This window comes from Lycorma delicatula, chromosome 5 (genome assembly GCF_047948215.1).
Source record: "Lycorma delicatula isolate Av1 chromosome 5, ASM4794821v1, whole genome shotgun sequence".
Taxonomy (NCBI): Eukaryota; Metazoa; Arthropoda; class Insecta; order Hemiptera; family Fulgoridae; genus Lycorma; species Lycorma delicatula.
The window spans coordinates 3,279,486-3,295,797 of record NC_134459.1 but is presented as its reverse complement, the minus strand read 5'-3'; the positions used below and the strand labels follow the sequence as shown (position 1 = coordinate 3,295,797).

Here is a 16,312-nt window from a genome sequence, read left to right as displayed (position 1 = left end):
AAAAATTTACTGGCCTCACGAACCTATAAAAATGGGCACACGATTCAAGCAAAGGAAACGTCCTTATTTAGCCGACAGTGGCACTTCTGCAACACACTACCCACCTTTATTGTCTAATCAACACAGCAACGCAGGTTGACTGACAGCCAGTGATCGTTGTCAGCCCCGACGACATGAACGTAGGCACACGGTACTTGTTGAAGTAATATATCGCTACCGATAGCAGTAAATACAAGTTTTACAACACGGGGACAGAGGGACAGAACAGTTTTTAGGCATGGTTTTTGCGATCTATAGTGATAAGAGATCTTTCCAGCCTTATGTTAAACACGAGTAAGAGTAGGAGAACGGTGACTGCAGTCTCCAGGCTGATGAATAGGATTAGCGGGCCGAGCTTTTCCAAGAGAAGATTATTGGCATTGGAGGTGAGGTTCGTTGTCCTTTATGAGGTTCAAGCCTGGAAGAGGACTTTGAAGAATCAGACGGCGGGAGTAAGCTTCTTAGCCTGCAGAGGCCGCTGGCTGTAGGGACAGTTATGGCTTATAGAATGGTCTTGATGGAGGCTGCATTAGTAGTGGCAGGGATGCCGATGTTAGATCTGGTAGCGGAGGAGGTTGTTAATTGGTTCAAAGGAGTAAGTAAGAGCCAGGTGAAGAGGGAAATGTTGGAAAGGTGGCAGCAAAGATGGACAGGTGCGCAGATGGGAGGGTGGATGAAGAGATTGATACCTCACATTAAGCCATGACTGGTCAGGAAGCACAGTGAATTGTGTTATGAATTGACGCAATTTCTGACTGGTCATGACTGTTTTAACAGGTTCCTATGTGAGAGGAAGGGGAAGTAGTCTGAGCAATGCCAATATTGTGGGCTGTGTAATACTGTAGATCATATCAGCTTTCATTGTGTTAGACGGGAGTATGCAAGAAGGGAAGTGGTTAATGCTACTGGGATAGTCACACCAGAGTATGTAATAGAAGTAATGCTGCATGGGCCTAGGAACTGGAACAGGGTTAACAATAAGGTGGAAAACATCTTGAAGAGAAAGGCGCAGGAAGAGTTGGAGGAGGAGGACGACGCCTTGTGGGATTTATTATGGGTTAGCTTAGGGAAGGGCAAACAGCCCCGTTCAGGACGGGTGGGATGCTGAGGTGTCCCACTTCCAATGACTGAACGAGGACTCCAGAGGAGGTAGATGAGAAAGTAAGACAGAGTCCCAGTGGGGGTGCCAATTCTGGGGCATTCCCATTTGAGGCAGGTAATAAAGGACCTAGTCCCAGCAGATCGGGTAGTACTGCTGGGAATGGCATAACCAGGCTCAGTACGGCCACCTGAGAAGTTAGAAGCGAACAGGAACCACCCCCCCCCTGAGATTGTGTCATGCTGAATGGTGGGTTGTCTCAGAAGGTTGGGGTATAAAAAACATATAGTAAATCAGTATAATATATAAGTCAATCAGCAGGCTTTGTATTTAATAATTATTATTCTTTCACTATAATGGTATAGTCATAACCAATAATGGTTTATTCCATTTTTCTCTTAGAATTATTATTATTATTACTACTGTATTTTTTTTTTGTTTAGTATTTCCATTGTAAATAACTCTTGAGTTAACCCAATATGAAATCTTCATTGCCTGCCCAAATTGTTTCATGAACACATAGAATGTTTAAAATTGCTTACCAGATAGAAAAAAGTAAATAAATAAGGGGAAAATAATCAGCCTAACTTAAATAGCATAATTTTTATATGCTATTATATAAAAAAATATAATAGATATATATATAAATATATATACAAATATAAATAAATATATATACATATATATAAATATATATATATATATATATATATATATATACATTATATGTAAAATTTACAGCAGTAATTTGATTTCTTTTGCACTTTATGCAATCTAATTCAATGTTTTCTAATTTGTAAAATTAATTTTTTAAATGGAAAACATCCTTTGCCACAAACAAAAAAATATATACTGAATGCACTGAAAATGCTATGAAGATTTATTTTTTTAATTATCTGATTTTTGGTACTACATGTTTACAATTATGTATCTAGTAAGGTTATGAATTGTAGATATATCCTGAAACAAACTGATTTTTCACTTACCACAGATAGTTTGGTAATATCCAGTCTCCTTCCTCAGATCGCATATGTACTATATGGGGATATAGATCCGCATATGTACGCAGATGTACCATCTTTATCTAACAAAAAAATTATTTTTAAAGAATTATTCATCAGAGTTTACTGGAACATTTTATTTATTATATTACACTCATAATTAGTTAATGAAGTTATGTTGAATCTCTGTAGAATGTGTAGTTACAGATTTATTAGATCTTCATATTTCATAAAAAAACTTAAAAAATAAAAAATATAAATGCAGATATTTGAAATTTGCCATATTTATTTAGAAAATGATTAAAACCAGCTCTAAAATTTGTAGAAATTCTGTTGCAGAATTAAAATCAATTAAAACCAGACGAAGTAAGGTATTATTCTGAATTATTGGTTAAAAATTTGGTCTTTTTTTTAATTCACTCAAAAGTATCTTTTTTAAGTAAAAAAAAAAGAAATTGTAGGCTATCACTAAATATAAAATTGAACAGGCCAAAAGCTGGTATACCAAACATAAAAATCTGTTTTTAAGTTAGTAATCCTCAAATTCTTCTGCACATAGTACTTAGATTTTAGATAGTATGAATTAAATTCAGAAGAGAAGGAAAATACCATTTACCATTACTACTATTAGAAGAGACGTAGATGAAATTCATGTGCTCTGTTCACATCAGATGTTTTTTTATGAGAATGGAAATTTTATACCAATGAAAACCTATGGCTAGATCATTTTTGAAAATTGTATGGACCAATTTGACAAATTCTCCCATTTCCTCTATGTAAAATCAGTATTTCATGTTTTCCACTCATTTCCCTTTCTTATGTCTTTTACTAATTGTCTTTATATTACAAAATGTTATTGAATTATTATTTTTGTTTTGTGCAGGTAATCGTGATAAAGTTATATTTTTTACCGCTCTAAGTGTAGCGGTAGGGGTTCTGTCTTGTGTTATATTCTTTGTATGCCATTTTCTGTGGAAAAAACATAAGAAAAAGAAAGATAAACAAGAAGTACTTGTAGAAACTGTAACATTACCAAATATTTCAGAACGAATTAATGAATTCTATAATGATGTTGAACCAGATCCTGATATAACTATTATTGATTCGTCAATTAGTGTTATTCCATATCATATTAAAGAAGATTATTTCCATAATATTCCTGCAGAGGTAAGTTTAAATGATAGATTGCATATTTATGAAAGTTTTATATTTATAATCTGTCCATAATCACTTTAATACGATATAGTGTTATAGATCTTTAAATTTAATTGAATTTACACACACGGTTTTACGAGCCTGAAATTAAATGTTGGGTTGATCTGTAGCAAGTAACAAGTAACTCCTGTCCAAACAATTTAAACTAACTACGGTAAACATTTCAAACCAGTACTAATATTTTTATAAGGAGATCTTTTTATTTACTTGCTTATGATGTCCTGACATCATAAACATTTCCCATCTCCGGCCTGTGGAGGAGGGTTTGCAGCCTCACAATGGAAGCATGGCAGCAAGAATGGCATGCCATGACTAAGGGAAAGACCTTGTATAGATTTATACAGGATCTGGGAGGATGGTATGCCTCTCCTTCATTTTTAAGGGCAACAGGAACCCGAGTGCTCTCAAACCATGTAAATTTAAACCAATATTTGTTTCGGTTCCACCTGGCAGCTGATGAGCTGAGTGTCTGCGGAGAGGTCCAGTCGAACGAACACATGATGTTCAATTGCCCAGATCTTGGGGGAGGCGAGAATTCAGGCCACCCTGAAACTTAGAGGTCAAGGGAAAAATTTGCCACTCACAAGCGGCGAGGCAATGTGGCGAGAGCCACATTGTCGGACCGTGTGGGAGTTCCTTTGATGCGGTTGCTCTGTTCAACCAACATCAGTAGTTCACCTAAAGGAAAAGACTCCTACCGCGCTGCTGTAGGAAGCTAACCGAGAGATATGGCTGGCTACCAGCCAGATTAAGGCTCCAAGTGCTTTAATGATAGACAGGTACTTGCTGGCATTCAGCAGCCTAAGCGTGGCAGTGAATTGCTGTCTGACGAGATAAATTAATTATTGATAGTCATATATGCTTTAGTAGTTGACTGGGTGCGCCTATCCAGTTTAGTGATATATGACAAATGGGCGGTGGGACGTGCAAGGGTGTGGTGTATGGTACCACTCCGCTCACACTTTTAGGTTAGCTCTAGGAGCTAGTTAGGACACTGGTTGCTAAACTGTTTTGCGGCTCAGTAGCCATTTGTGGCACAGACATTCGATCTTATGCTTTAGGGTGACCGAATGTGATGGTGGCAGGAGAAATACCAAGCAAACGATGATGTCCTGACAGTTACGTTTGCCAGAAAATTAAATGTTCAATAGAAAATTTGAAGTAGAAAACTTTCAAACAAAAGATCAGATCGGTTCAAAGATACAATTTCTTTTGTGTGTGTATATTTTTTTTAAAATCACTGTATGGTTCCTTCTTTAACCACATTTACGGTTCTGTTGATTTTATTACCAACAGCCCAATTTATTATCTATATGATAATTGTGAAAGCATCTTTCAGCACAAAAAGTAAAGAAAATAAAATTTGCTTGTATTCAAAGCTACTTCTTGTCAAAAATAACATAAAATCAATATTAAACTTAGTATAAAAACAATTATTGTAGATAATTATAACTATACGTAACTTTTTTTTATTGTAATTTACCTCATGATATAGTATTACATTATATATTATATAGCATTACAGTATTATATTATAGATTATTATAATGTAGATATTATAATATTATTGCAGAACATAGTATCATAACTATTTTGAATTGTTTCCTTTTTGTTAACACAAAAAAGGAGTTTTAGTGGGATTATAAAAGGATTAGCTATAATTTGATAAAACTGAAAATATGTAGCAAGTGAATAGGTTTTAATTTAAATTGTAGGAAAATTAGCTGTAAATTCAACATAAAATTAAGAAATTAGAATAGCTCAATATTTTTTTTTTTTTTTTTTAATAAATTAAGTTATACTCACACAGTCATTGAAATCTTCTTGTTCAAAAATTAAAAACTTTTTATTATAAATAAACATTTTATTTGTTTTTACCATAGTTTTATTTTTTAAACAAATGATAGTTCATTAATATGTATTCAAGATAGCAGATCTTTTAGAATAACTCCACTTGGAATGTGTCTGCCAGTATCTAACTCATTTTGGAATAAGCCACTTTTTATCCTTTATAACTGGGTTTTTTTGATTCTTTGCACTTTAATTTTTCCAATAAATTTCACTAATTATAAATAGGTAAAAAGTGACCAGTATTAATACAAGATAGATAATGTAGATCTTGACACATGAATCCAACTCAAATTATTCTGACTGGTTCCACTACCTTGATTTTTTTTCTGGGCGCACAAAAAGGGGTGTCTTGAGACGTAACTCCTACCTTGGGACATTTTAGCAAATCCTTAGTTTGTTTAATAATTAAAGCTGAAGTAATAAAAAATCATTATTTATTATTTATTCAAACATCTTCAGATAATTTAACCGTGGCAAATACCAACCTAATGGACTAAAGTCTGTGCATAGGTCTGAGTTACTGTTTGCATCCAAAAAGAAAAAAATACTGAAGAATAATACTGCTATAAATATGTATTAAGAATACAAAAGCAACAATATTATAAAAAAATGACTATATATTAAACACTGATGATAATAATACTTTTTTTTTTATTGGTTCATCTGCTTACAATGAACTCATACGGGACAGAAAGGGCCAGGTAACAAGGAATGATAGGGTAAATCAATTTACAGAATAACAGAACAGTTTTAATAATCTTTGTATGCTGTCTGTATCATGTCAATATTAAATTAAAACGTAAGTCATAACTTATAAGCTACAAATATAAAACTAAATTTCCTAAAAACTAAATGCCCTAAATGTGTAAACTAAAAACATCTTATGTCATACCCGATAAGAGCTTGTCACACTTAGAACTACAAAAGTATAAAAACTAAATAAGTTGTACATACGGAAAGAGAATCGATGTATTTAATATCTCTTTTATTATTTCATTTTATTTTTTATAATTATACGTATAAAAATCGATGAGATCTGGACATTTCATTGTAACACTTATGAGACTAAAAATAGGTTTGATTGTGTTTGTATAAAATTTTTATTTCTTAACTGACAACCTAAAACTTGAAGTTCAACTGACATTTTTTGACTGTTCAGACTATATAGTACTCAGTTGAAGAAAAGTAAATCATTTACAGCACGTAATGATACCATTGTTGAGAAGTGTAACCTTATTAATATTAAATAATAATATTTATAATAAAGAAAATAGGATGAACATAATGTACTGCTGTACTTCACAACCTTCTGTCTTCCATTTATTGAACAACTGAAAATAAGATAGCCTAAAGCTTACAGATTTTAGATAAAATATATAAAAATATAATAACAATGTAGAAAAAGGGAAAGAGAAAAAAGATACAGATGAATATATCTAAATTATTCAAATATAATGACCCTTTCTGCTTTATTCCTAGCTAAATTAGTATGCAGTCAGTAATTTTTTTAATGAAAGTTTTCACAATGTAAAAGTTTTCAGATCTGTTTATTCAACCAAATACTACATTTGTATATAATCGACTGAGGTTAATAAGTAACCTGTGTGTGGTAATTGTATACAATTACATGTGTGTAATTGAAAACTTGCAAGCCAAAAATACTAAAATTTAAAAACATAATAAATATATCATTTCTTAATAATAATAGTGTGTACATAAAATTTTATTTTATAGAAATAATTTTTATTGGCCCATATTTTCAGTTTTTGTTTGATAGGAACTTTATTATTAGATGGTATTTTTATATTATTTGGCAGGCTATTAAACAGCCTAATTGTTGCAATAAAACTATCTTCTCCACTAATAGTTTTAGTAATTTTTGACATCAGTGTATTGATTCTAGTTATGCTATTTGAACTTTAATATACGCCTTGGAGATCAATGTAATGGGATTTTCTAAAGTTTCAAACTAAACTGCTGTACTAGATTCATCAGATAATCATCCAATGCAAATTTATTTTTTAATATTATTTTTAATATTCTATTCTACAATCTTTGAAGGAGATGAAATTTCCAATATAAAAGTATCACCCCAAGCAACTATCCCATATTTTTTAATACTATAATAGAAGCCATAATTAGAATGTTGTGGTTGGAATAATATTGAAAAATTTATAGAAAATAAAAAATAAATTTTTGGTTTTGTACACTTTCCATCTAAAATTATAGTCAAAAATCACTCCCAAGCATTTACACTTTTTTACTCTTTTAAGCACTTGACTGTTAATTTTCACTAAAGTGTTGTTAGTGTTAACACTAACACAATAACTTCCAAATGTCATGCGAACAGTCTTATTGATATTCAACAATAAGCCTGTTGAACGCCAGCCACCCAATAATCACATCTAGATACACATTCAGTTTGTTCATTGCATCAGACCAAGTATCAGCTGTTGAAATTACAGCAGTGTCATCAGCATAAGAAATTAAAGGTCTCAGGCGGCACAGCACCAAACACATCATTGATATGCAGAAAAAATAATAATAATAATAGACTAAGTATTGTTCCTAGGGAACTCCTGTTTTCATATCATAAAATTCACTCACACATTCATTTAGCTTCATCTTTTGTTTTCTGTTCATAAACAGCTATTCAGTAATTCAAGTTTATTCCCTCAAACCTTTTAACAATATAATTTTTCTAACAAAATCTTGTGAACAGTGTCAAATGCTTTTGCTAACTCTAAATATGTTACAATACTAGGTTAACTTCTATCTATTTTATTATATATCATGTTTGTGATATAGTCCAAGGCATTATGATTCAGCAGACACTTAAAGTATAACACTGTAAATTATTCCTTTTGTTGATGTACATATGTAGTGTTTTGTAACTGTTATTATTACTTTTGGAATTTCTTATGATGAATAATACTTTCTATAGCTTTAAGGTCCATTTTGATGTATTTTAAATCCTATTATTCTTATTTTTGGGTTCATTAGCTGCTGTTTCTCAATTTTGAATAAACCAGATAACTTCTTTTGTAATATTCTTTCTGCTTGACTAGTACTCTCTTCATTCATGCAATTAATAATAAGCTCATTGTTATTTTTTTTATAATCAATTTCTTTTTTTTATAGTTTTTTCCTTGGTTAGAAAATGTGTCACATATTTCATCATGTTTATATTATAATTTATCTTTAAACCGGGTACTTGGTTTTATTGAGCTTATTATTCATAATTGTCAAGAAGGAATCATGTTTCAAGATTGTTAATGGAAATATTTAGCATCCAATTTTAAAATAGACTGGTACAGCCCTGAGCAATACCAATGTAAAACATTTTTTATCAGAATGCTGAACAAATGTACTATTTAGATTTAATTGTTTGCATTAGTTTAGTAAAATTAGTTTTATTGATTGCGGTTATCTGTTTGACACCATCATCCTCTTCCTTGTATAATCAAGATGGAAACATAATTTTTGATTCTACAAAAAAAGAATCTAAGGAAAAAGTGTTTTGTTTTTTTACACTAAATCCTTCAATATTCTTAAAATGTTATTAAATTTTTTTACCATTATTATTGCAGAGAAATTAGAGTTTTGGATGCAATTTTATGATATAGTAATGAAATAATGAAAATATAGTAAGTATCAGAGTTTTTATTGTATTTTGTCTACTTCTAATAGTTATCAGATTTCATGTTGGTAATCAGAAGAGCAACATTTTTACAGTACCACACTTTCCTATTAATAATACAAGTAGAAATTTTTATTTAACTTTGTTTTACTATTTATACATATACATTCTGTATGTGTGTTAAATTAAACTTTTAAATTATTAATGATTCTCCTTCAAATTATTGGAATTGTTTTTCCAAAGGCCTTTCAGCAGTGTTCCCTCTAATTTTTAGTGACCTATGTGGACATTTTTTTGTGTGTGCAGTTTTTTCAAAAATAAAAAGTCTTTGTGCAGCAATGAAAAATCGGCTTAAGGAGTGAATAGATATAGAATTTAATAGTTTTTAATAGAAGTATAATGTTCAACGCTAGCCATATTGATAACAGAGAACTGGCTTGGGGACGCCGTCTTCTTCATTTAGTCTTGTGTGTATTCATGTGAGGTTGTGTTAGTTGCCAGGCCAGCTGCTGCTGTTGGCGCAGAGTGGACCTCATGATGCGCCGGCCTAATGCGCACCAATGACTCTCTCCTGCTAAATAAAGAAAACTTTATTGCAAAATATTAACTAATAATCCTTTTCTTTTACTAATAAAATTAAACAAAAAAAATTAATAAATATCAAGTAAATAAAAGTAAAAATATAAAATACAAATAAAAATAATCTACGCTTAGAAATTAAATTAAATAATTTGTAAACTAATTGTCAACTATCGGGAGAAAGTCGCCATGTGCACCATCATTGATCCACTCTGCACCAACAGCAGCTAAAATAAAAATGTGAGCACGTAACGTCGAACAAATAAACTCATGCACCATCCTTTTTTATGAAAACTAGGAAAAAGGCGGGTCGTAGGCATGCCTTTACGGAAAGCTTCAAAATCCTAGACATTTCTGCTGCTTCTTGAATTGTGATTTTTGTTAACACAGCCTAATCCCATAGTTTTCCTTTTTTATCCCCAACCACAAATACAATTTTAGATAAATCATTCATATCTAAAGATATAAATCGTTAAATGAATGAATCAATCATGCGTGCGCGCAGTAATCTGGCGCACACATGGTCCACTCTGCGCCAGTAGTAGCTAAAATAAAAATGCGAGCACATATATCAGAGAAGCAAATAAACCCACACACCATCCATTTTATGGGAAAGATAGACTTTTCTCTCTTGTCTTTTGTTTTTAACCATTCTGAATAAACTTGATCTGTATTAATATTATTTTCATTATTTACACAAGATTTTACTCTCATCAAAACATCCAAGTGAAATTCTTTTAATCAATTTCTATGTTTTGTTTTAATTAAATCCATTAAACTAAAGCCCTGCTCACAATCTGCACTACTGACCAAAGAGGTACCTCCAGATAACTAATATAATTTTGACAATTTCTTAAATTGTTCATTATGCAAAGAAAACATTACCAAGTTTACCAAATCTTTTATTTGTTTCAATTTAATTTTTTCGCACATAGCGTATTTAAAGTCATTATATTTTTCTGATATCTTCATCAAAAGTGTTAAATTTTAAGTACAATTTCTCCATGCTTGATAATACATAACCAAAATCACAAGAACTGTTACATCAAAGGATATCCAATGCCTCATATTTTGGAAATCTTCTAAATTTTTGCATAGAAAATCAATAAATTTTAACTTATCACTTGTATTTACTACAATATTCTAGTCAGTAGCTTTTTGGAAAAGCGTGCTCAACTTACTGCTCCAGGCAGTGTTGCCAGTGGATGAGCAAATTGACAAGCATCGAGTGATGTTAGCTCTCGACACTGAAAAATTTGACATAATGTGCACCATGTTCTTCTAAGATTGTATTTATAATTTCTAAATTAATTTGAAATTCAATGTTTTCTAATTTCTTTAAACGGAATTTTGAATTACATCATCTTTATCTTCATTAAATTACTTAATTAATGCTTCATAATTACTAACTATTGCCTTTATAGCTAAATTCCTTGATAAACGGATCATCTCATTGATGGCTTTGATTTATAGCTTCATTTTCAGAAGCATCAATAATATCTTTAAATGTATTTCTGTTCATTGTAGATCTTGAGAGTAGAGTATAAATAGTTTTTACCACAGTGTCAATTATCTTTTGTCACTTAACATCTTTCCAAGTGCCAGAAATCCGTGCATCAGAAGTGCATCTTATCAAGCATTGTGTTGCACATCTTCACGAATGCAACAACACAATGTCCTTGAACCAAATGTGATACACTCTGTTTTGATTTAGCTGCTACACTATTTCTTTTTCTCAGTATCACAGAAGCTGTATCAGAAGTAAACATAATGATGAGCTTTTGTAAATTAATCTGGTTGTCTATATAAAATTGTAAAATTGCAGAAACAATTGAATAGGAATCACAGGACTGTAATTGGGTTATTCCACCAAAACTAGTTTTATATTGTTTAGATTTTCTAAATTTAAAATATAAAATTAAACATTTTGTTATAAAAACATTTGTACTTTCATTAAAAAAAAATGAAAATCAGCCATTTTAATTTCATTTATTATCTCTTTTTTTGCTACTGTATTAACTACTTCTAAAAATGAAGAGGCATCATTTTTACTCTGCCAACTTTCTGGTATTTTGACGTACTTTGTCATGTGGTTATTTATCTCTTGAACCGAAAGCAAAGAAACAATCAGTTTTACTGCCAGTAATAAACTATCAGTTAAAATTTTTACTTCCTCAAGATTTGATTTTTTCGTTTGCGGACATCTGGGATTTCATTTCATAGACGTACTAAACCAACTGCTATTAATAAATTTTTACCTTTTTAATTTTTGCACACTTTCTGAGTGTGATTTACTAACGGCATTTTAAAAAGTCTAATTTCTAAATACCATTTTGTTACGGGAATTTTCCAGTAAGAAAATTATTATGTGCCTGTCCACATTCCACCCTGTCCACCACGACAATAAACACAAATTATACCATTTTCTTGACAAAACATAAATATTTCTTTTAACTGAATTCGTGTTTTACTGTCTTTTCAGAGAATCAATTTCCACAAATTCATTAAACCATTCAACTTTAAATTCGTTATCCGTTTTTTTCTTTTTAAACTTCTTTCCATTTTTAACACGATAATTTAGGGTTTTGGTAATTTAATTTATTAATAAACTTAGACGCCAAACTCTGAACCCAAATGTTATTATTAAACGAACACTTAATATTGTTTAACACGTAAACTAATTATTTATTGTACCGGTTATTTTAATAAAATTATTTCACTGAAACACTGATAAAATTAATATTTAATGAAAAATTCGCATAATTATGATTTTAACATAAAAAAGTCATTAGCTTAAATGATGATGAAATCTTATGTACATGTGCACAGTAAGCATGACAGAGATTCCCAGAATTAGCTGCGCAGCTATCAAATGAGCACCACTATTCCACGGCATCCCAGTCACCACTGATGTTGCCATCTACTTTATAGTTGGTAATTTGAACTTAAAACTAACACCTAAATTTTATATTTTTTTAAATTTTTTAGTCATCTGCACGCAAAAACATTTTGTGCATGCAAATATTTTTTATGTGCACTATGTTTAAAATCATGTGTGTACGCACACCCAAGAGGGAACACTGCTTTCAGATCTTGTATTTATCAGGACCTTCTGCAATAGAGTTTCCAGGTGCTGCTGTTGTTAAAGGTGTTCATGTTATAAAAAGTAATGCTCCTTAAATTTACAGTTAAATCATATATTCAATTTATGTTATATATTTTATTTTATATTTTATTTTATTGCTAAACAAAATATGTTTAGGAATAAATTATATTAATAATGTTAAACAAAATATTCTCTGACTTCATACTTATGAAAAGTCCTAACCATTTTAAAATTGGTATAATTAACAACACTTCTGTTGAAAATTTCATTAAAGAAGAAGCTGATAATCAACTCCAAGAGGTCTTTGGAAAACAAGTTCCTTTAATTTGAAAGTGAAGTCCTTTACCATTTTTAATCATTTTGAAATAACATCATACTTCATCATTCTCTTCAATGAATAAAATATTAATGTATAATCTATTATTATCTTCAGGTGATGAAGCACAGCGAAGAAGGAACAAAGCCAAGAAGTTTAGGACTAAGTAAGTATTACTACTCATGACCTCTTGACTCTGAAGACGTCGCACAAATCTTAGATATTAAATAAAGTTTTTACTCTATCGCATCAAGTTTTCAGTCGCTTATGTTTTTAGGTTCAATAAACATAAACATTTTCAGAATATTTGTTCAATAAAAGTAAGTTGAACTGATATATTTATGACATCATTATTTAATTTGGCCAACCAAATGGTGCAGTACTGGCTTCTAGACCACTTGTTCCAAGCAAGGGTCTGGTATTTTTTCACATTTTGTTTTATTCATTGTCTCATCTTCATTTTTTAAATACATGCAAAAGCATATTCAAGATCATCCACAAAAAAAAAGAAGTGTTTATTGTATTTACATTCATACTCTTTACTCTGTTATCGGAATTTTAAGGTACTGCATCTGTTAATACCAATTATTTTGCTGTTATTTAATTATTCTTACATATTTGTGTTTTTAGTAAAGGAGATGTGTTACTGAAAAGTGTACTGAAGCGGGAAACATAGGTCAGGAAAAAGAGAATCTACAGATAATTGCTTCCCCAAAATTTAAAAGTAATACATGGTGTTGAACAATTGTTGGTTTTAATTTAGGGAACATTCAATTATCACATAAACATCTTAGAGGACTGAGTTTGCCACTTTGCTTACTTTTCTGGCAAGAGGAGGAGATGTTTATTTAAGATAAAATAGAATAAGCAAAGTCAATGAAAGGGTATTATCAATTCTAATAATATAAATAGTTTTATTATGTCTAGAGATTGTCCACATACATTTCATAGCATTTGATTATCGTAATCCTCTAAGGAAGTTATAGAAACATTCCAAAAATATTATAACAGTTTGTATGATACTACAACTTAAAACTCATATATCTGTTCATCAAAATTATCCACATATAATTTTTTAACTATTACATTTGAGTAGTAATATACTCTGTTGCTTCATTTATGCTCCGATATCTGATTAAAAAAATATTGCATAATTAAACAAGACTGTTTTCAATTTTGGTATGTATGTATGTACACTTGGATTTTCAACTGTTAAATTCATAGATCCAAAGGGTGCGAAATCAATATAGTATACTATGTAATAAATAACTTTTAATCTTAAGATAAATACAAATAATAATTAAATAGAAATTTATATAAGCTAAGGAGAAATATAATATTTGCTAATAAGGAGGAGGTAGAAATCATGAAAAAAGAACTTAGATAATTCATGAATGGGTCTTTATCAAACTTCAAAAATTTACATAAAACACAAAATATAAAAAGATTTTCTCAAAACTTACAAATTTACATTTATATATACTGTATTTGATTATTAATTTATTTTCTATAAAATTATAAATTCTCTTTTGAAATAACAGATAATCAAATTTTATTTTTTGTACTGGTACTTATGAAGTTTTTAAAATAAAAAATTATAGTAATTTAAAAAAAATAAAAATATTTAAATGACATTGAAATGATTACAGAATGTTCACAACCTTTGAATATTCATAATTTAGTGACTGACTTCACAGTTAATTGTCTTCTTTTCTTGCATTCAAAATTTTTTTTAATTAATAAAAAATTTAATTTAATATTGAATAGAGATGGAGCATACATTAAGCCAGAATGGAAATGAACGAATACAGCATGGTGTTTAGATATAATTATAACAACTAGACGTGTTAAAAGGTGCAACAAAGTAGTTCCAAATTGTCTTCTTTGTAAATGAATACAAAGCTAATCTTAATTATTTACAGTAAACATTAGCTTGATATCTTGATTAAGTTAGTTTAAAAACATACATGTCAATATCCAATTTTTCAAAATATTTAAGGAAGATTTGCCAATCAAAAATTAATATACTGCGCAATAGTTTCCAAATCAAAAGTGAGTACAAGCAATAAAAAATACCCATACAACTACTATTGGAGAGTGCTAAAGGTGGTACTTATTTACATACAATCACTTTAAACAATCGTGTCTGTATAAAGTTGTAGTATACAAAATTTAACTTTCATTTATGCTTACCAGATTCTTTGACTGCTTTAAAAATGTGTAATATTTTAGTTTGCTTTTTAATCATCAATATAATATTTATGAATAAAATCTGTCAATCTATGTGGCAGAGTGGTAGCATCTCAGCCTTTCGACTGGAGTTCCCGGGTTCAAATCCTGGTCAGCTATAGCATTTTTCATACATTACAAAATTTCCATCTCCATATTCCCCACACAAGATACTGTGGCGAATTAATTCATCAAGAAAAAAATTCAGATCTCACAAAGATAAAATAAAAAGCAAAACCTGAAAAAAACAAACGCATTAAAAATTGATAATGCTAGCTGTAGTGGTTCCAATGAAAACTTGAACTTAATATGAACATATTTAACAATGCAGATGGTAGGGCTGTGTCTATTCCATAAATAAAGACACTTCAGAATTGCACACTAGGATTTTGTTTCAAATTGTGAGATAAATTATTTTTCAGAATCTTAAACCACTTGACTTTTGATCATAAAAAAGTATGAAAGAAGCAATTTTTGTTAGATCTCTTTTTATGCATGACAAGTAAGGATGAGCAGTAGATTCTGAGAGGCTGTTTGAAATTAAATCTTTATTAAGTTTATAATCTTAAAAAAAAAAATTAAATTAAATTAAAAATTAAATAAAAATAAAGTAAAATAAAGTTATTTTATTAATTAAAATAAAGTTAAATTATAAATTGTATCATTTGAAATAAGATTATCATTATATTTAATGACAATAATTTAAATATCACTTTTAATATATTATGTAATTGCAATATCAAATAAATATGATAATCAGTTTTATACATAAAAAAATATTGAATTAGAAAATTTATTTATTCTCCTTAATAAAGTTTAACTTAATGTCATAAAATAATGTAAATTTATTACTAAATAATTTTTAATTTTATTACACTTCACATATTTATTTCAAATTTTTATCCCTTTCAATCCTACATTTACAATATTTAGCAAAACGTATTTTTGATGTAAATTTCAGATTAAATATATTTTAAATGACTTTTAAGATACTAAAAATTTATTTTTCATTACCGGCTGTCAAAATAATTTAATGGTTACAATTGTGTACATCAGGTCTTTATAGTGATATTAATTGCTACAGCTTTGATATGTTATTTCAAACACTTAGTAAAAGAATATTAATATTATTTATTACTAAGTGAATTACTATAAAAATATCCAAGTTTATTAGTTAAAATAGTTTCTAAAATCTAAAATAATTATTATATTGATTATTAATTCTGAATATCAAAAC

At 29.7% G+C, this 16,312-nt stretch overlaps 1 protein-coding gene across 1 annotated transcript in view; it reads left to right on the top strand.

Moving 5' to 3' along the window:
• Positions 1-15,731, top strand: part of LOC142324669 (uncharacterized) — a 538,037-nt gene extending 522,306 nt beyond the window's left edge. The window contains exons 11-12 of the mRNA XM_075365546.1: positions 3,023-3,306; positions 12,964-15,731. Of these exons, the coding sequence (XP_075221661.1) occupies positions 3,023-3,306; positions 12,964-13,032 (353 nt within the window). The 3' untranslated portion in view covers positions 13,033-15,731. The remainder of the gene's footprint in view (positions 1-3,022; positions 3,307-12,963) is intronic.
• Positions 15,732-16,312: the final 581 nt, after the last annotated feature.